We start from the raw sequence: 19,131 nt of genomic DNA, 5'->3' as shown, positions 1-19,131 counted from the left end.
GTTAAATATTTAACTACAAAAAAACATTAAAGGGACCTGAGCTGCCATTTCAGTGACTGACGTCAGGGGTCGCTAACAGTTCTTTGTGATACCCAATGAAGACACAACACCAGCTTTATTTAATAGAGTTACTGTTTATTAGTCGATTGGTGAAATGTTGATGCTGCAGGATGTGATGAGAATGCATTGGGTCAGTGGTCAGCAGGTCCGTCCTTCAATCAGGGGATCGGCCCTTGAGCAAGGCACTTAACCCCAAATGCAATGTGCAATAAGCATGAATTAAAAAGTAGAATCAGTTTGTTTAAAAGGTGAAGAGATCATGTGATTTCGTGCCTCAGTAGAAGTTGCAGTGCAGCTTCTGACTGATGAACATGAACAGACTCAGTTCTAGATGTTTAAGGCCCACGGCTGGAAAGACCCTGGCTGACTGGATGGAACCTGGAACAAAGCAAAACAACAGGAGCGATGTAGTTTATACGTATTGTTCTACGTTGGCCTAACTAATCTCGGGTCGACCCACCTTCCGAGTGAGCGGGGAGGCACAGGCCAGACAGGCCCTCTCCGGCGTCGCCGGGCTGTCGAGGGGAAACGGGCCGACGAAGCCGGACTCGGCGCGAGCTGCAGCCGCCGCGTCTTTGATGGCGAAGAACACCGAGCTGCCGAGGAAGAGGACCGGTTCTCCGACACCCTGAAGGAGCCACGGCGTCAGAACCAGAGTCAGCGCGGCAGGAAGGGGGAATACGGAGGCCGAGGAGACGAGGAGGAATCAAACCAGCGCGTGACCTCTGACCTTGGAGGAGTAGATGGCGTGCTGGTTGTGGGAGTCCGGCAGCAGATGGACGTTGAAGCTGAGCGGCACGTCGCAGACCGCGGGGATCTTGTACTGAGACGGGCCTCGAGTGTACAGGAGCCCGGAGGGGGAGAACTTCAACTCCTCCAGAGTGTAGAGGCCCAACCCCTGCATGAAGGAGCCTTCAATCTGAGGGCGAGGAGGGAGGAGACAGGGAAGGAGGGAGGAGAGATGAAGGAAAGATTAGCCAGTAAATTTAAGAGTGAACTTGATTTTTTTGGACAAAAAGAAAAATGATGCAAAGAAAACTTTTCCATGTCAGATTCCTTTTGGATTCTTGGTAATTATTATTTATTCTTAGGACATTTTTAAAAGGCTCAGCTGGCGAGCTGCAAACTGACTTCAGTAACATAAAGCTGGGACTCACCTGTCCGATGTCCACTGAGGGGTTCACACTCTGGCCCACGTCCACCACGAGGTCCGTCCTCACCGTCTACCAGACACACAGGTAGGAGCTGGTTAGTATTGATGTCACTTGTGAGACCAGGGAGGACGCGGCTCGGTTCTGACCCGGTAGTCTCCCGTGAGGCAGTCCAGCTCCACCTCGCTGCAACACACTCCGTAGGTGAAGTAAGCGTAAGGCCGCCCCTCCATCCGGTCCCAGTCCATGTAGAGATCTGGACCTCTGTGGACACAGGAAGCCGTTACGTCTCTGGGTGAACTTCCTCTGAATAAGCTCCTCCCACCTGTAGAATCCAGTGGTTGACAAACTGATCTTCTCCATAATCGCGTCCTGGACCTGAGAGCAGATGATAGAAACATGTTCACACGTTTTCCCTCCAAAACAATCCCAGATCACTGAGGTTGATCAAATCGTACCCAGTCCTCCCATGATCCTTCAGGGTTCTTCTGCCTGATCGGCTCCAGACGCCGGTACAGAGTCTCACAGGCGTTCTGCACGAGAGGACGATTACACTGCAGCAGCTTTTCAGAATAAAAGCTGAACAAGAAGCAGAACACACAGGATCTGGACTTCACCTTGACCGCCATGCCGTTGGCGTCGGTACCAAAGGAGGCGCCAGTGGGCCAGGTGTTGGGAACCGTGTTGGTGCTGGTTTCACTGATGTAGATCTTGGAGGGAGGGATGTGAAGCTCCCGACTCGCCACCTGACAGGAAGCACACGATGTCATTCACAGATAAAGTCGAGCCAGGGCCGGCTGCTCTGTCACAGTACCTGCTGCATCTTGGTGTGGAGTCCCTGACCCATCTCGGTCCCGCCGTGAGCCACCAGAACTGAGCCGTCTTTGTAGATGTGGACCAGAGCTGCAGCCTGTGAAACACACACACACACAGTTAAATATCAATTTCTCAATGGAGTCTGATGGCCATAAAAAAATCTCATAAATAATCCTATAAAATAATCCTATAAATTATTTTATGAAATAATCCTATGAATAATCCTATAAAATATACTATAATATAATCCTATAAAATAATCCTATAAATTAACCTCAAAATAATCCTATAAATTAACCTCAAAATAATCCTATAAAATTATCCTATAAATAATCCGATAAAATAATACAGAAGTAATCACACAGTAGACGTATATTAAATAAGTAAAAAACAACAAATAACATATGACAAATCGGACTAAATGCTTGTTTATAGGAAGTGATACTGATATGATCCAGCAGGAAGAACCACAACAATCAGGACTAGTCTAGACCTAAGCGACCCACGGACCTGATTCATGACGCCTTCTGAAAAAGCGACCCCGTGTTTGACGGGGATGATGGCCATCCCCCTCTTCCTCCAGCGGTTCTGCTGGTTGAAGCGGTCCACGGCCGTGCGGCGTGCGGCGTAGTCGGCCTTGGCCTTGCACTCCTCCCAGCAGCGCAGCAGGTCCTCCGCGTTGAACTCAAACTTGTAGTGGGTGACCGACGGGCCCGTGTACATGTTGACCTCCCGGATCCGGTCCGCGGGGCGCCGCAGCAGCGCCGCCACGTCCTCCAGCATGTTCTCCACCACCACCACGCTCTGGGGCACGCCGAAGCCCCTGAAGGCGGTGTTGGAGGGCAGGTGGGTCCTGCAGGCCGCGGCCCGGCCTCTCAGGTTGGGGATGTTGTAGGCGCTGTCAGAGTGGAGGAGCATATTTTGCGCTATCTGGAAGAAGAAGACGATCAACACCACGCTTCCTCTTTATGACGTCATCATCAACGTTTTCACCCACTATAGGAGACTCATCCACCGTGTTGCCGCCGTTGATGTAGTACTGGATGTCTGCAGCCACGATCCGGCCGTCGTTCATGAAACCCACCTGAAAGAATCCACAAGCAACACGTTGGATCAACAAACAGCAGGAGGCCTCGGGGAGCCGGTCACTGGCAGCAAGACAGCTCGAGGGTCGAGGAGTGTGACCTCGCTAAGGACTCAGCCTTAGAGATAAAGGAAGGAGATGAGGTTCCTCTGGAGGAGCCTTAGAGATAGAGTAAGGAGATGAGGTTCCTCTAGGAGCCTTAGAGATAGAGTAAGGAGATGAGTTTCCTCTGTAGGAGCCTTAGAGATAGAGTAAGGACATGAGGTTCCTCTGTAGGAGCCTTAGAGATAGAGTAAGGAGATTAGGTTCCTCTGTAGGAGCCTTAGAGATAGAGTAAGGAGATGAGGTTCCTCTGTAGGGGCCTTAGAGATAGAGTAAGGAGATGAGGTTCCTCTGTAGGGGCCTTAGAGATAGAGTAAGGAGATGAGGTTCCTCTAGGAGCCTTAGAGATAGAGTAAGGAGATGAGTTTCCTCTGTAGGAGCCTTAGAGATAGAGTAAGGACATGAGGTTCCTCTGTAGGAGCCTTAGAGATAGAGTAAGGAGATGAGGTTCCTCTGTAGGAGCCTTAGAGATAGAGGAAGGAGATGAGGTTCCTCTGTAGGAGCCTTAGAGATAGAGGAAGGAGATGAGGTTCCTCTGGGAGCCTTAGAGATAGAGTAAGGAGATGAGTTTCCTCTGTAGGAGCCTTAGAGATAGATTAAGGAGATGAGGTTCCTCTGGGAGCCTTAGAGATAGAGTAAGGAGATGAGGTTCCTCTAGGAGCCTTAGAGATAGATTAAGGAGATGAGGTTCCTCTAGGAGTCTTAGAGATAGATTAAGGAGATGAGGTTCCTCTGTAGGAGCCTTAGAGATAGAGGAAGGAGATGAGGTTCCTCTAGGAGCCTTAGAGATAGATTAAGGAGATGAGGTTCCTCTCTAGGAGCCTTAGAGATAGAGTAAGGAGATGAGGTTCCTCTAGGAGCCTTAGAGATAGAGTAAGGAGATGAGGTTCCTCTAGGAGCCTTAGAGATAGAGTAAGGAGATGAGGTTCCTCTGTAGGAGCCTTAGAGATAGAGGAAGGAGATGAGGTTCCTCTGTAGGAGCCTTAGAGATAGAGGAAGGAGATGAGGTTCCTCTGGGAGCCTTAGAGATAGAGTAAGGAGATGAGTTTCCTCTGTAGGAGCCTTAGAGATAGAGTAAGGAGATGAGGTTCCTCTAGGAGCCTTAGAGATAGAGTAAGGAGGTGAGGTTCCTCTGTAGGAGCCTTAGCGATAGAGTAAGGAGATGAGGTTCCTCTAGGAGCCTTACAGATAGAGTAAGGAGACGAGGTTCCTCTAGGAGCCTTAGAGATAGAGGAAGGAGATGAGGTTCCTCTAGGAGCCTTAGAGATAGAGTAAGGAGATGAGGTTCCTCTAGGAGCCTTAGAGATAGAGTAAGGAGATGAGTTTCCTCTGTAGGAGCCTTAGAGATAGAGGAAGGAGATGAGGTTCCTCTGTAGGAGCCTTAGAGATAGAGTAAGGAGATGAGGTTCCTCTGTAGGAGCCTTAGAGATAGAGTAAGGAGACGAGGTTCCTCTAGGAGCCTTAGAGATAGAGGAAGGAGATGAGGTTCCTCTAGGAGCCTTAGAGATAGAGTAAGGAGATGAGGTTCCTCTAGGAGCCTTAGAGATAGAGTAAGGAGATGAGGTTCCTCTAGGAGCCTTAGAGATAGAGGAAGGAGTGAGGAAAGCGTCGTGTACTTTGTATATTCCCAGGACCGGGTGACGGCCTCCGGTGATCAGCATGTCCTCTCCTCGCTCCAGGACGCAGCGCACTGCCCGGTGGGTCCTGAACAGATGTAGAAACAACTCAAATACACTTTGATCTATCTTCAGAACCGGTTCACTCCAGTTTGAAGCAGGTGTGAACGGGGCCTCACTTCCACGCAGCCACAGAGGTGATACAAGCCAGTATCGAGGTCTTAATGACCTTCCCGCCGAAGGCTCCGCCCACCCTCTTGACGTGACAGGTGACTCGGTTGGACGGGATGCCCAGCGTCTCCGCTATTGCATGCTGGGAAACGAGACGAAGCAAACTGCGTCTACCTCTCTGAAAGGAGAACGCCCTCAGAGAGCGGATAGAAAGCCGAGTGTACCTGAGTGAGTGTCGGCCACTGGGTGGAGACGTACGCGTTGAACTCCGCCTCCTCGCCAACGGGAACCACCAGCATGCTCTGGGTCTCCATGTAGAAGTGCTCCTGGCCTCCCATCCGAAACTCTCCTGCAGACACATGGAGGCAAGAAGTGGCAAACCGGCTTGTGTTTTGAGTGGGAGGAGTTACAGGACAGGAAGAGGAAAGCTACAGGACAATAAACACGAGACTCTCACCTTCATGAACCCGGTCCACAGTCTCAAAGGCCTCCGTCACGTTCCCTCTCTCGATCGTCCTCCGAGGCTCAAAGAAAGACGACTTCTCGATGGCGTCCTGTCACAGAGGGACACAGCGGACCAGTGAGAAGCCGGAAGAAGCTTCTGGAAGTATTCACAAGGTAACGTGGACGACATGAAGCACAGAACCAGATCTCCACAACAGGAAAGGGCCCCTTGTTAGCCGGAGTCCACAGACCTCCACGGTGAAGACCGGGTCGGGCAGGTCCTCGTAGCCGACCTTCACAGCTGCTGCTCCTCGCCTGGCGTGCGCCCTCGTGTCGGCGAGCACGGCGCATATCATCTGACCGACGCAGGACACCTGCAGAGAAACCACGAGACCAGAACCGGGATGAGCCCCGGAGGACTTCTCCGGAGCGGAGCCGCGTCCTGCAGAAGGTGCCGCTGCTCCACCTCGGTGGCCGCCAGCAGCTCCTCTTCATAGCCAGACATCTGACGGACTCTCTGGCCCGGGATGTCTTCGGCCGTGACCACGTCCACCACGCCGGGAAGCCGCAGAGCCTCGCTCACATCCAGCCCTCTGCGGGAGGAAAGGAACCCTCAGAACCAGAGGTCAACCAACCAGAGGTCAGAGGTCACGCCTCCTCACGTGATCTTAGCGTGCGCTCGAGAGCTGGTGACCAGAGCCAGGAAGAGCTCGCCGTCTGTGGGCGGCATGTCGTCACAGTACACGGCCTCGCCTGTGGCCTGGCTGAGGGCGGAGCGATGCATGATGGGACGCCCCACGGGGTCCTGGTCGCTCTGGTCCTTGGACACATGCTGAAGAGGAGGAGGAAGAGGAAACATTTACTGTTAAGTAGGGGGGACGAGAAGTCAAATAAAGATGGACCTTGTTGTAATTTCTCGTATATTTTCCGACCTGGAACTCCTGCAGCCCGGGTTGGATGTGTCGCGGTAGCGGCTGGACCGGCCTCCTCTCAGGAAGCTGCTCTGGCATCGCCGTCTGCACACAAACACGCTGGAAACGTCTGGCAGCGTCTTTACGCCGGGGGAACAGGTACATCGGAGGCCGATGTCTTACCGTCCTCGGAGTTTCTGCAGGACCTCCAGGTTGAACTTGAAGAGGAAGCTGAGAGTCAGAGAGCGTGGAACTCCACTTTCCCCGGAGCCGACGGAGGAGGACCAGCTCGTCCAGGAGGACGTCGTAGGCCCGGCTGAGGGTCTCCTCATCCCAAGGCCTGAAGGAAACACTCTGCGGGTTGGCTTTTGGTTTGTTATTGTGGCCTACACTGAACAGCGAGAGGCTGGAGGACAAGTGGAGGGAAAGAACGCCGGACAAGAGCCACCGGGAGGAAGAACGGAAACAATCGGCGAGACATGAAGGACGAAAGCAAGAAGGCTGCACAACCCTGACGAGGCTAAATGTTCCTGAAGCGTGGTGACCTCTGACCTCAGGGCGATGGCGGCGCAGGTCCTGCTGGCGCTGACGGTGGTCGGCCCCATTCCTCCAAAGTAAATGCTGACGTCCTGAACCAGCCGGGACCCCTCTGAGAACAACACTCTCATCCCGGTGGTCACGGTGGGGAAGGAGCTCTCCTTCCTCGGAGCCTGGCGGAAAGCTGCGACAAACTCCCCCTGCAGGACAGACGGCGTACTGCCGTCATCAATCCTTTCATAACGCGGAGCTGGGAGGAGGCTCAGGAGGAGGCGCGTACCTTTCTGGAGAAGGGAATGAAGACAGAGATAACGATCTCCTCTGGCTTCACCAGGGTTTTCCCGAGGCTCACAAAGAAGTCCTGATCCAGAGGAAGCTGTCGTGGTCCTCCTGCTGGATTCAGAACCTCGTCAGAGTCAACACGGCGGGCCCCGAGTCCACATTCACGACCACCAGAACCGGCCGCTTACCGCCAGAGACGACGCTCACTTTGCAGTTCCCTGCAGCCAGGACCGGGTTCAGGTCTGAGTTTGGGTTTGCGCTCATGATGTTGCCCCCGAGAGACTGAGAACCCAACAGACAGAACCGACGCGTCCGTTAAACGATCCTCATTCATTCGGCGAGTCGTGAAGTCGACTCACGGCGACGTTACGGATCTGCCGGCTTCCCAGGTGCCCCAGCTGTCGGCTCAGGGCTCGGAACAGTTCGGTCTCCTCCTCCGGGAACTGGGGAACCAGCTTCTCCAGAAGGGCCCGGACCTCCGTGAGGCTGCAGCCCGCTCCGACCCAAACACCTGCAGAGCAGCGAGGAGGTCAACCGACCAGAGCCGCAGCGTTGGAGGCAGGAGGAGAGGGCCCACTCACCCTGGGGGGTCTGGGTGACCTCGAACAGCTCCTGCACTCTGGTTGGAGAGATGATCAGCGGATGCAGGACGCCCCTGAACTTCATGTTTGGACCTTGAACACAATGCAGACCATCAGAATGGAGCAGAACTTTATCCTCAGAACACGTTCTGTTACCACGCAGAGAAAGGCCCTTTGTCCACCGAGCCCCAATGCCTCCTCTCCTCTCATGAACTGACCGATGTTGGTGTTTCCCACGACCAGCGGAGCTCCGGGGTTGCTGGTCTTGAGCTGGATCAGCTCCTCCAGGGAGGCGGGGGACACCCAGCTCACCCTCTCCCCGTGGAAGGTGAGCGTCTTCGGGTCGGCCGCCTCCGCCATCAGCTGTGGAGAGACAGAGCGGCGCTGATGGGGAGCCGGCCGGGGGCCCCAGAGCTGGAGGGACTCGGCGTGCGAGAGGACTCACCAGCAGCTCGGGGGGGAAGATGAGCTCCTGGGTCGGGTCCAGTGGGAGGAACTCCTCTCGGTCAAACAGCTGGGGCTTCTCCTGGAGAACATGGAGGAGGAGGAGAACATGGAGGAGAACATGTCAGAGGAGAACATGGAGGAGGAGGAGAACATGGAGGAGGAGGAGAACATGCCAGAGGAGGAGAACATGTCAGAGGAGGAGAACATGGAGGAGGAGGAGAACATGGAGGAGGAGAACATGCCGGAGGAGGACGAGAACATGGAGGAGGAGAACATGGAGGAGGACGAGAACATGGAGGAGGACGAGAACATGGAGGAGGAGAACATGGAGGAGGAGAACATGTCAGAGGAGGAGAACATCATGGAGGACGAGAACATGGAGGAGGAGAACATGGAGGACGAGAACATGGAGGAGGAGAACATGGAGGAGGAGAACATGGAGGAGGAGAACATGGAGGACGAGAACATGGAGGAGGAGAACATCATGGAGGAGGAGAACATGGAGGACGAGAACATGGAGGAGGAGAACATGGAGTAGGAGGAGAACATCATGGAGGAGGAGAACATGGAGGAGGAGGAGAACATGGAGGAGGAGAACATGGAGGAGGAGAACATGCCGGAGGAGGACGAGAACATGGAGGAGGAGAACATGGAGGAGGAGGACGAGAACATGGAGGAGGAGACCATGGAGGAGGACGAGAACATGCCAGAGGAGAACATGGAGGAGGAGAACATGGAGGAGGAGAACATGGAGGAGAACATGTCAGAGGAGGAGACATGCCAGAGGAGAACATGGAGGAGGAGGAGAACATGGAGGAGGAGGAGAACATGCCAGAGGAGGAGAACATGGAGGAGGAGGAGAACATGGAGGAGGAGAACATGCCAGAGGAGAACATGGAGGAGGAGGAGAACATGGAGGAGGAGAACATGGAGGAGGAGGAGAACATGCCAGAGGAGGACGAGAACATGGAGGAGGAGAACATGGAGGAGGACGAGAACATGCCAGAGGAGGAGACATGCCAGAGGAGAACATGGAGGAGGAGGAGAACATGGAGGAGGAGGAGAACATGCCAGAGGAGGAGAACATGGAGGAGGAGGAGAGAACATGTCAGAGGAGGAGAACATGGAGGAGGAGCGACAGCTGGAGGAACGAGAGACGACCACAGAGAGACATCAGAGGAGGAGAGAGAGGAGAACCAACCACTCACAGGCTCCGGGTCTCCAGCGTCCTGCTCTCCATTGAGGCAACAGGCTCCGCCTCCTTGGAGCTGGCAGCACTCGGCTTCCTGTTGGGATCAATCATGACATCATCCTTTGAATCCCCCGTGGTTGTTCCCGTGTCCCCGTGCTCCTCCGTGTTCTGGCCGGAGCTTCGTACCCGACAGAAGGTCCTGCAGCCGTCCACGATGGGTCGGTACCCGGTGCACCTGCACAGGTTACCTGGACCACAGCGAGGAGAGGAGGTGTTCACATGTGAATGAGAACTGGACCCCGTGCCCCTTCCTCCTGGCTGTCGCCTGTGACTCGGACACAAGAGGAAACCCACCAGCCAGCGCCTGCGTGACGTCCTCCATGGTGGGCCGCGGCGTGCTCCTCAGCAGGGCGTACATGGACATCACCATTCCTGGAGTGCAGAAGCCGCACTGGGAGCCGTGAGCTTTGGCGATCCGCTCCTACCGACACAGCGGCCACAGTTCAGGGCCCAGACACCACATGCATTCTTCTTCTTCTGTGTTTCTGAGTCGAGACCCAGACCTGCACCGGGTGGATCCGGGTCCTGGTGCTGCCGATGCCCTCCACCGTGGTGACGGAGGCTCCGTGCAGCTGGCACAGCGGCAGCAGGCAGGCGTTGACGGAGTAATGTCTGACGGAACGGTGAAGTTCAACCGAGCTGCTGCTACTCCTAGTACTACTAGTCCTAGAACTAGAACTAGTACTACTACTAGTACTTAAAACTAGTTAAAAGTGATCTGTAAAATCTTAAAATCAATTCTAAAACGAACAGGCAGCCAGCGGAGAGGTCAGGACGGGGGTCACGTGATGCCGTCTGTTAGAACCAATCAGAAGCCGAGCTGCTGCATTCTGGACTAGTTGGAGGCGGGAGATGGATTTTTGATTAATGCCGGAGGAGGGAGTGGCATTAGTCCAGTCTGGAGAAAATGAGTGCATGAATGACTTGTTCCAGGTCTGAACGTGACAGTATGGGTTTAATTTATGAAATGATTCACATTTAAAAGAAACAGAAGTCGACCATTTAAAAAAAATCTGCGATTCAAAGTTCAACTGCGGGTCAAACATTACACACAGATTTCTGATCATTGCCTCGCACAAACGATTAAAAGGATACAAAAAGATCGCAAAAGCACAGAATGTCCTAGAGATGCAGTTGGAAGCAGAGTTCACAAGGTCAAAGTTGAAGGAGCAGTGGCTCCACTACCTGGACGTGGCAGGAAGAGGAACATCAGCGGCTGCCTCCAGATTCCTGAGGAGGCAAGTGGTCCAAAACCCTCGAGTGACTCAAAACACCTGCAGCAAGACTGAAGAATAGGACTTCTGATTTACAGTTGCAATCCAAATTATTCAACCCCCATTGCACATTAGATTTATTTGCAAAATATACAATTTCTCAGCTGATATAGCTCATACAGCTTCCTCTTCCTGCCACGTCCAGGTAGTGGAGCCACTGCTCCTTCAACTTTGACCCTGTGAACTATCTTTTTGTATCCTTTGCAAGGCAATGATCTCTTCTCTGAAGGCCTGAAGATGATGTCATGAAGGGGTTGAATCATTTTGAGACTGCAGTAAAGTCAGTAAAGTCATTAAAAGTAGCATTTTGTGTTGAATTTGGATAAATTTAGATGGAGAATAAAAGCGGACCTACAGTTGAACCTTGTGGTACACCACAGGTAATATGAGCAGTGGAAGACGAGTGATTACCTCTGGGGACCGAGTAAGATCATTTTAAAAGGTACGAGGAAAACCAGCCAGGTGCCGTGTCCTTGATGCCGGCCCGGGCTTTGAGGCGATGGGTTAAAATGTCGTGATCAACAGTATGGAAAGCTGCACTAAGGTCTAAAAGAACTACAACTGGGACTGGGAGGAGGCGCGTGTTCATCCTAAAGGATACGTGATGGTCCTGGTGGCCGGCTGGTGGCGTGGCACCATGACGGTGCACGCCCCGCCGCCGCCGCAGCCGTACTTGGTTCCAGTCAGCCTCACTGAGGCCGCAGTCAAGGAAGCCACCAGAGGGGTTGAGGCCTGTAGGGGGCGCTCTCACAGCAACGAGACATGCAGTCGTCAAGAAACACTGAGAAGGATACGCTTCTCTCTGAGGAAGGACAACAGCGTGGTCTCAGGGTCCGCATGGGTCTCCGTGACCTGTAGAAGAAGAAGAAGAAGAAGAAGAACAAGAACAATGAGTGGAAGAAGAAAAAGTGGGAGAATATGAAGTGGAAGAAGACGAAGATGAATAGGAGAACAAGTGGAAGAAGAAAAAAACAAGTGGAAGAAAATGAAAAATAACAAGTGAACAAACAAGTGGAAGAGGAAGAGTTATATTTCATGTAATTCTCTGAAAGTGTTTTAATTAAATCATTGTAATCTGTCTGCATGTTTAAAGTATAATTAACCCACTTGCTTCACTGCTGTTCTTTGCTTATCATCGTACTTAATAAACAGCCATTATTGATTACATTACATTACATAATTGATTATCTGACTTCCTGCAAAGCAGCAGGTAGTCCACCAGCCTTTATAGACCAATACAGTAACATATCAACACACCTGTTGCGTGTGCAAGGTTTTAATAACATCAGACTTTTTAATGTATTTATTGTCATGTAATGTTTAGGCTGGATGAGCGACACTAAAACAGAGCTATTATTCCTTAAATCAGCAGATTGCCTCGAAGTGAAACTACCTGTTATAAATGACTCTTTACAGGTGTAACGTACCTTTCTCCCGTTGATGAAGAAGCACAAAGTATCTCCTTGTTTCTCAGAAGCCATCTCTGACAAGCAGCACCTCCTTTGGGATGAAGTCAGTTTGAATTTACATGATTCGGAGCTTTTTGATCCTTCACGGCTGCCTTACAGCTGTTCGGGAAACACACCGACCAATTACACGCGTTGAAAATCCTCTCTACTCAGCCAATCACATGCGTGTATTCCGTTAAGTGCCGCCCCCTCGACTCCGCCGCCATGTTGCATTTGCTGCCGTCTAGCGGTACATTCTGTAATTACACCATCCATCGGGTACAGACAGATAGACAGATAGACAGATATAGATATACAGATAGACAGATAGATAGATAGATAGACAGATAGAGAGATAGAGATATACAGATAGACAGATAGATAGATAGATAGATAGACAGATAGACAGATAGATAGATAGATAGATAGACAGATAGAGAGATAGAGATATACAGATAGACAGATAGATAGATAGATAGATAGACAGATAGAGAGATAGAGATATACAGATAGACATATAGATAGATAGACAGATAGAGAGATAGAGATATACAGATAGACAGATAGACAGATAGATAGATAGACAGATAGACAGATAGAGATATACAGATAGACAGATAGATAGATAGATAGATATACAGATAGATAGATAGATAGATAGACAGATAGATAGATAGACAGATAGATAGACAGATAGACAGATAGAGATATACAGATAGACAGATAGATAGATAGATAGACAGATAGAGATATACAGATAGACAGATAGATAGATAGATAGATAGAGAGATAGAGATATACAGATAGATATACAGATAGATAGATAGATAGATAGACAGATAGACAGATAGAGATATACAGATAGACAGATAGATAGATAGATAGATAGAGATAGACAGATAGATAGATAGATAGATAGATAGATAGACAGATAGAGATATACAGATAGACAGATAGATAGATAGATAGATAGACAGATAGAGAGATAGAGATATACAGATAGACAGATAGATAGATAGACAGATAGAGATATACAGATAGACAGATAGATAGATAGATAGACAGATATAGATATACAGATAGACAGATAGAGATATACAGATAGACAGATAGATAGATAGATAGATAGATAGACAGATATAGATATACAGATAGATAGATAGATAGACAGATAGATAGAGACAGATAGATAGACAGATAGACAGATAGATAGACAGATAGAGATATACAGATAGACAGATAGATAGATAGATAGATAGACAGATAGAGATATACAGATAGATAGATAGATAGATAGACAGATATAGATATACAGATAGATAGATAGATATAGATAGATAGACAGATATAGATATACAGATAGATAGATAGATAGATAGACAGATAGAGAGATAGAGATATACAGATAGATAGATAGATAGACAGATATAGATATACAGATAGATAGATAGACAGATAGATAGACAGACAGATAGATAGATAGACAGACAGATAGACAGATAGATAGACAGATAGATAGATAGACAGATAGATAGACAGATAGATAGACAGATAGACAGACAGATAGATAGATATACAGATAGATAGATAGACAGACAGATAGATAGATAGGTAGATAAATAGATAGACAGATAGATAGATAGATAGACAGATAGATAGACAGATAGATAGATAGACAGATAGATAGGTAGATAAATAGATAGACAGATAGATAGATAGACAGATAGATAGATAGATAGATAGACAGATAGACAGATAGGTAGATAAATAGATATTACATTTAAGAAAGGAAATTAAAATGTCGTGATAAGCTGTCAGAGCCAATCAATATCAATCTGATGCTGCGAAAACAATGAGCGATGACTCTGCCTTCCGGAACGCCCCGAGGACGCGAGTTTTACGAAATATGTTTGGTTTGCAAAATTATTTTGGTAGATTTTTTTTCAAATTATTTTTGTTTCTGTCTCAGTTTATTTTGTTTCTGTTTGCCTCACTTTTGTTGCTTTGTCTGTCAAAGCACTTTTAAAGTTGCTCTGTAAATACGGTTATTATTATTATGATCTGATTCTGTCCAGCTGGAGACGGGACGGTGAAGTCTTCCTCGTGTGGCCAGCAGCTTGTTGTGTCTGTCTGAAAGTTAAAGCTCTCGGAGGTTTGCACAAAAGGGAAATCCTGAAAATGAGGAAGTCCCTGTGGTCTGCAGTTCATTCTACAGGGATCTGAGGTGAGGGTTGATCGACACGTGTTGCTGGTTTAGAATGTCACTGTTGTCTCTCAAGGTCGGCTCATTAGAACAATAATTAACTTAAGGCTAAAAGCCGAAAGGTCAAAGGTCGTTTCAGAGCCGAGGATTCACTCCGCGCGGTCGGGACCAAGTGAGTACATGTTTTATGACTCGTGCAGCTGACTGACCGCATTGTAAGTGTTGGTATGTTGAAGTAAAACTAAATATTCCATATAGCTACAGCTGAACGTGTCGCTGTGTGTTATATTTGCAGGTGAAGCCAGTTTACAGGTAAATGCAGCGGCTTCATTCCTCCAGGTGAACTGTGTGTCGTGCACAGACCTTTGAAAGTGAACTACTGAACGCAGGGCTTTAGAAAACTGTGATTAGTCTGAATGAGAGACTTCTGGGAGGCAATAACAGCACAAACTAATGTTTTAAAGTGAAATAAGTGAGTGTTTGAGACCCGTGATGTGCAACATGCTTCGTGAGCTCTTCTCCAAATGCCCAGATGAGTGAAATGTCTCCTGGAACTTTGACCCTGCTGCCTGCGCTGTGTGTGCACTCCAACCGTAGATAAGCAGACGAGGTCGACAGAGGTTGAAACCTAAAACCAGCGTCACAACGGATGAGACCTGAGGAGAGGGAAACAGAAGAGATGCATGATTCATCTGGTCGAGTTGTTTAAGGCCTGCGAGCCTCAGTACCGGGGTTAAAGGTGTCCCTCCTGCAGCCTCCCAGCCATGGACCAGCTCCTCGACTCCTCTGCCGGGCGGACGGTGGAGCGCGTGTCGGCCGTCCTGGGCTGCAGCACCACCTCGGCTCAGGTGGCCGCGTACCTGGACGAGCGCGACAGCCTGAGGCACCTCAGGGAGGAGTTCCTGGTGCCCACGATGCAGCAGCTACCTCATTGTGAGTAAACAACAACAACAACAACGCATTATAAGATGTCAAAGTTTAATATCCGAGATCGGTCTGGAGACATCTTCGTCTGCTGCGTCTGCAGCCGACCTCTCGCTGGTCGACGGCGCCGAGGAATGCATCTACCTGGCGGGGAACTCCTTGGGGCTGCAGCCCAGGAGGGCCCGGCAGTACCTGGAGGAGGAGCTGGACAAGTGGGCCACAATGTAACCGCCGGGGCTGCTCACCATGAAGCACTGCGATGAAGACGTGAAGACGAGCGTTGAGTGATGGAGTCTCTCCACAGGGGCGTCCACGGGCACACCAGAGGCTCCCGGCCCTGGGCCTGGGCGGAGGACAACCTAGAGGGCGCCATGGCGGGAGTTGTTGGTGAGGCTTTAGTTCAAAGGTCACGGGGAGCTCTTTAAACTGAGCTGTAGTGAGGAAACTTGCTTTCTACTATTTTAAGTATTTATTTTCAGTTATTTCTGCAGATATTTACTCATTTTATGCATAAAGATGACACATTTCTTCCTGTATATCTGGCGGTTCACGAGACGGGATGGAGTTTAAAGCGTGGCGTGTTCCTCAGGAGCGAAACCGGAGGAGGTGGCGCTGATGAACGGCCTGACGGTCAACCTGCACCTCCTGCTGGTAACGTTCTCCAGAACCCGTCTGAGCCTCGGGTCACGTGATGGAGGTCACATGATGTATAACTGCCCCCCCCCTCTGCAGCTCTCCTTCTACAAGCCCTCGGCCGGGCGGCACAGGGTCCTCCTGGAGGACAAGGCCTTCCCGTCGGACCACGTGAGTGAACACGACCTTCTGCACGGGGTCAAGGTCACGCACATTTAGTTATATGTTGATATCCACTGTGTGTTCCTGAATGATGACGTTTCCTGTCAGTACGCCGTAGAGTCTCAGATCCGGCTGCGAGGATTCGACCCCGAGAAGAGCATGCTGCTGCTGACCCCCAGACCGGTACGGTGTGACCCCCGTCCTGACCCCCGTCCTGACCCCCGTCCTGCTTAAATCTTTCCCCTGAGGAGTGTAATGACCCCTTCCCTCCAGGGGGAGGAGACCCTGAGAACAGAGGACATCCTGGAGGTCATCGAGCGGGAGGGCGACTCCATCGCCGTGGTGATGCTCAGCGCCGTGCAGTACTACACCGGCCAGCTGTTCGACATGGCGGCCATCACCGAGGCCGGCCAGAGGAAGGTGACGTCATAAAGCAGAAATAAACGTATGAAATAGAAACACTTGTGTGAGTGGGCGTGACCAAAGTGACCCCCCCCCCACCCCATCAGGGCTGCTCCGTGGGCTTCGACTGCGCCCACGCCGTGGGCAACGTGGAGCTGCGGCTGCACGACTGGGGGGTCGACTTCGCCTGCTGGTGCTCCTACAAGGTCAGAACCCCCGCGTGAACGTGAGCGCGCCAACACACGTGCACTGCACGCGCACGTGATGACCCCCGTCTTCCCGCAGTATGTTAACTCGGGCGCCGGAGGACTCGCCGGGGCCTTCGTCCACGAGAAAAACCGACATTCCGCGGAACCCGCGTGAGTCTTCACCGTTAAATACGTTTAATAACGTTCAGAAAAGAAGGGACATTAAATATATAAAGAACCATTAAATAAATGTGGGAAAATAAAGATAAATAAAAAATAGAATTACCTGAAGTGGGTGAGGAAGGAAATTATATTTGTATATTATATTATTATTATTATTATTTTTACATTTATTTATTTCATATACACATATATATAAAAAGAGAAGAAAAAATATATATATTTATAGATATATATTTGTATAAATAAATATATGTTTTAAATATATATAATTTTTATAAATGTATATAATTAAGTATAATTAGTATGTTTACTATTACAGTTATTTTTGATAAATCTTTTTCTTTTTTTTAACATTTCTGATAAATTAGAATTTAGTATTAGTATTTTCACCAAAACTTCTTGATGACATTGTGGCCTGATGAAGATATTTTTATGTATATCTATATTTTATCACTGAGAAGCCGTTAACGTCTCTAAACTTCCGGTTTCCTGCAGGCTGTTGGGCTGGTGGGGTCACGACCTTCACACCAGGTTCCAAATGAACAACAGTAAACACGAGTGTTGTCATGTTTTATTGTTATTGATGTTTGATAAAGTCACGTGTGTGCTGCTCAACGTGTTTTCTGACCTCAGGGATGGAGCTGCAGCCCGGAGTTAAGGGTTTCCGGCTGTCCAACCAGCCCGTGCTGCTGGTCTGCCCCCTGCAGGCCAGTCTGGAGGTACTGCAGGCGGAATTCACAACGTATTACTTATTTCTAACAATGCAGTTCTTTCAGATGAATTAAATAGTTGTTTTTTATGGTTTATAAAAAAATGTATGCCTATAACCCTCAAGGATAAATATAGGAATATAAAGATACATAACAAATAGTATGAATTGAAATATATATATATATATATACATACATATATATATATATATATACACACACAAAATTAGACAAATGTAATACATACAAAAAATCTAAAGATATAAATGAGGAGTTTAAATGCAAAAAAATAACCAAATATATATGTTGTTGAATTATTTAAAATGCTTATAATTTTTTGCTTATTTATTTCTCTATATGTTCCCACATGAATATTCTTATTCATTTAATTCAAATAAGAATATAATTATAGGAATTTAGTTTGTGTAAACATCCTCACATTCTTCCCCGCTGTCATGACGATCAGATATCAATAACTCTTCTTGGGCCGTGCCTCACGACGGTTCCCAGGTGTTTCAGATGACCAGCATGCAGTCGCTGCGCAGGAAGTCCGTCCTGCTGACGGGATACCTGGAGCACCTGCTGCAGCGGCTCTACGGCCGGGACCCGGCTCGGCCCCACGGGCCCCACATCCGCATCATTACGCCCTCCGACCCGCAGCAGAGGGGCTGCCAGCTGTCGCTCTGCTTCTCCGTGCCCGTCGCCGACATCTTCCAGGAGCTGGAGAGGAGGGGCGTCGCCGTGAGTACCGAGCGTGGCGTAGAGACGGAAGTCTGAAACGTAGTGAGAGAAAAATAAAATAAACATTTAACAGGATGGCATGCGCCTTCAAAAAGTTCAGTTTCCTGTCACAAAGAGACCCGGTGAGAAAAATGTGGATAGAAAACAGAAAAAAATACACGAAATATAGCTTCAAATCCAATGAAACTAGTTATTTGAAGCGCATCATACATTTAACACCCCGATGTGTGTGTTGTGTCTTCAGTGTGACATGAGGGAGCCCAGCGTGCTGAGAGTCGCTCCGGTGCCGCTCTACAACAGCTTCAGTGACGTCCACCGCTTCATAGAAACACTGGGAGAAGCCCTCAAAGCCAATGGACTGGGAGAGACCTCTGGACTGGGAGAGGCCCCTGGACTGGGAGAGGCCCCATAACTGGGAGAGGCCTCTGAACTCAACACAGTGAACCCACCGACTGCTGCAGACTAAGGACGCTCTTATTTTGAAAAACATCTGCTATTTCACTTAATTGAATCAGCCTCGTTATCTTCTCCATATTCTGTCTTTGTCCTTGTAGAATTTAATAATTTACTATATGTCACACTTGTTATTAGAGAATTTCTATGATGTAAATGATAACCTCCATCAGCTGACCCAGGTGCAGGTCAGAAGGTGTGACCTCCATCAGCTCCGTCCTTCTAACTTCATCTGGAGAACAAAATAAAAGTGGTATATGAAATATTCATGACAACAATAATCCAGACTGAACTCTCTGTAACACGTCTGTCCTCCAGAGCAACAGGATGGTCGAGACATTTAAAACATCCGAGAG

The 19,131-nt window shown here is 49.2% G+C and overlaps 2 protein-coding genes across 4 annotated transcripts; one reads left to right on the top strand and one right to left on the bottom strand.

The window, feature by feature from the left end:
* Nucleotides 1-114: 114 nt before the first annotated feature.
* Nucleotides 115-12,465, bottom strand: LOC130204694 (aldehyde oxidase 1-like). Its single transcript, XM_056431607.1, is given in 36 exon segments — nucleotides 115-438; nucleotides 521-688; nucleotides 791-979; nucleotides 1,218-1,283; nucleotides 1,361-1,475; nucleotides 1,537-1,589; nucleotides 1,670-1,744; nucleotides 1,829-1,957; nucleotides 2,026-2,121; nucleotides 2,538-2,957; nucleotides 3,025-3,111; nucleotides 4,830-4,917; nucleotides 5,009-5,142; nucleotides 5,225-5,349; nucleotides 5,458-5,554; nucleotides 5,696-5,818; nucleotides 5,911-6,037; nucleotides 6,107-6,276; nucleotides 6,377-6,485; nucleotides 6,539-6,605; nucleotides 6,608-6,637; nucleotides 6,640-6,695; nucleotides 6,908-7,092; nucleotides 7,173-7,282; nucleotides 7,363-7,456; nucleotides 7,534-7,685; nucleotides 7,756-7,848; nucleotides 7,974-8,118; nucleotides 8,201-8,281; nucleotides 9,411-9,488; nucleotides 9,581-9,642; nucleotides 9,749-9,875; nucleotides 9,958-10,066; nucleotides 11,330-11,420; nucleotides 11,523-11,580; nucleotides 12,156-12,465. Coding segments are annotated over 36 exon segments (4,014 nt in total). The 5' UTR covers nucleotides 12,210-12,465; the 3' UTR covers nucleotides 115-387.
* Nucleotides 12,466-14,335: 1,870 nt separating this feature from the next.
* kynu (kynureninase) lies at nucleotides 14,336-19,056 on the top strand. 3 transcript variants are annotated; one of them, XM_056430808.1, is made up of 15 exons: nucleotides 14,336-14,551; nucleotides 14,675-14,691; nucleotides 14,977-15,312; nucleotides 15,407-15,527; nucleotides 15,608-15,690; nucleotides 15,893-15,954; nucleotides 16,036-16,107; nucleotides 16,207-16,281; nucleotides 16,372-16,518; nucleotides 16,608-16,706; nucleotides 16,786-16,859; nucleotides 17,367-17,419; nucleotides 17,505-17,590; nucleotides 18,092-18,322; nucleotides 18,567-19,056. In XM_056430808.1, exons 3-15 carry the CDS (start codon nucleotides 15,144-15,146, stop codon nucleotides 18,732-18,734), a joined length of 1,440 nt encoding a protein of 479 aa, XP_056286783.1. In that variant the 5' UTR covers nucleotides 14,336-14,551; nucleotides 14,675-14,691; nucleotides 14,977-15,143; the 3' UTR covers nucleotides 18,735-19,056. The 3 variants fall into 3 exon arrangements, with proteins under 3 accessions (XP_056286783.1, XP_056286782.1, XP_056286781.1); XM_056430807.1 differs by having other exon boundaries at nucleotides 14,336-14,594; nucleotides 14,675-14,851; XM_056430806.1 differs by having other exon boundaries at nucleotides 14,336-14,594; nucleotides 14,675-15,312.
* The last annotated feature ends 75 nt before the right edge of the window (nucleotides 19,057-19,131 follow it).

This window comes from Pseudoliparis swirei, chromosome 14 (genome assembly GCF_029220125.1).
Source record: "Pseudoliparis swirei isolate HS2019 ecotype Mariana Trench chromosome 14, NWPU_hadal_v1, whole genome shotgun sequence".
NCBI lineage: Eukaryota > Metazoa > Chordata > Actinopteri > Perciformes > Liparidae > Pseudoliparis > Pseudoliparis swirei.
This window is presented reverse-complemented; position numbering and strand designations above follow the sequence as displayed.

Bases quoted from the DNA above. Each gene is read 5' to 3' on its own strand.
- kynu (XM_056430808.1), top strand. From the start codon at position 15,144: ATGGACCAGCTCCTCGACTCCTCTGCCGGGCGGACGGTGGAGCGCGTG. The intron at 15,691-15,892 runs GTGAGGCTTTAG...CGTGTTCCTCAG, and splicing joins CGCCATGGCGGGAGTTGTTG to GAGCGAAACCGGAGGAGGTG. The intron at 16,860-17,366 runs GTGAGTCTTCAC...GGTTTCCTGCAG, and splicing joins CGACATTCCGCGGAACCCGC to GCTGTTGGGCTGGTGGGGTC.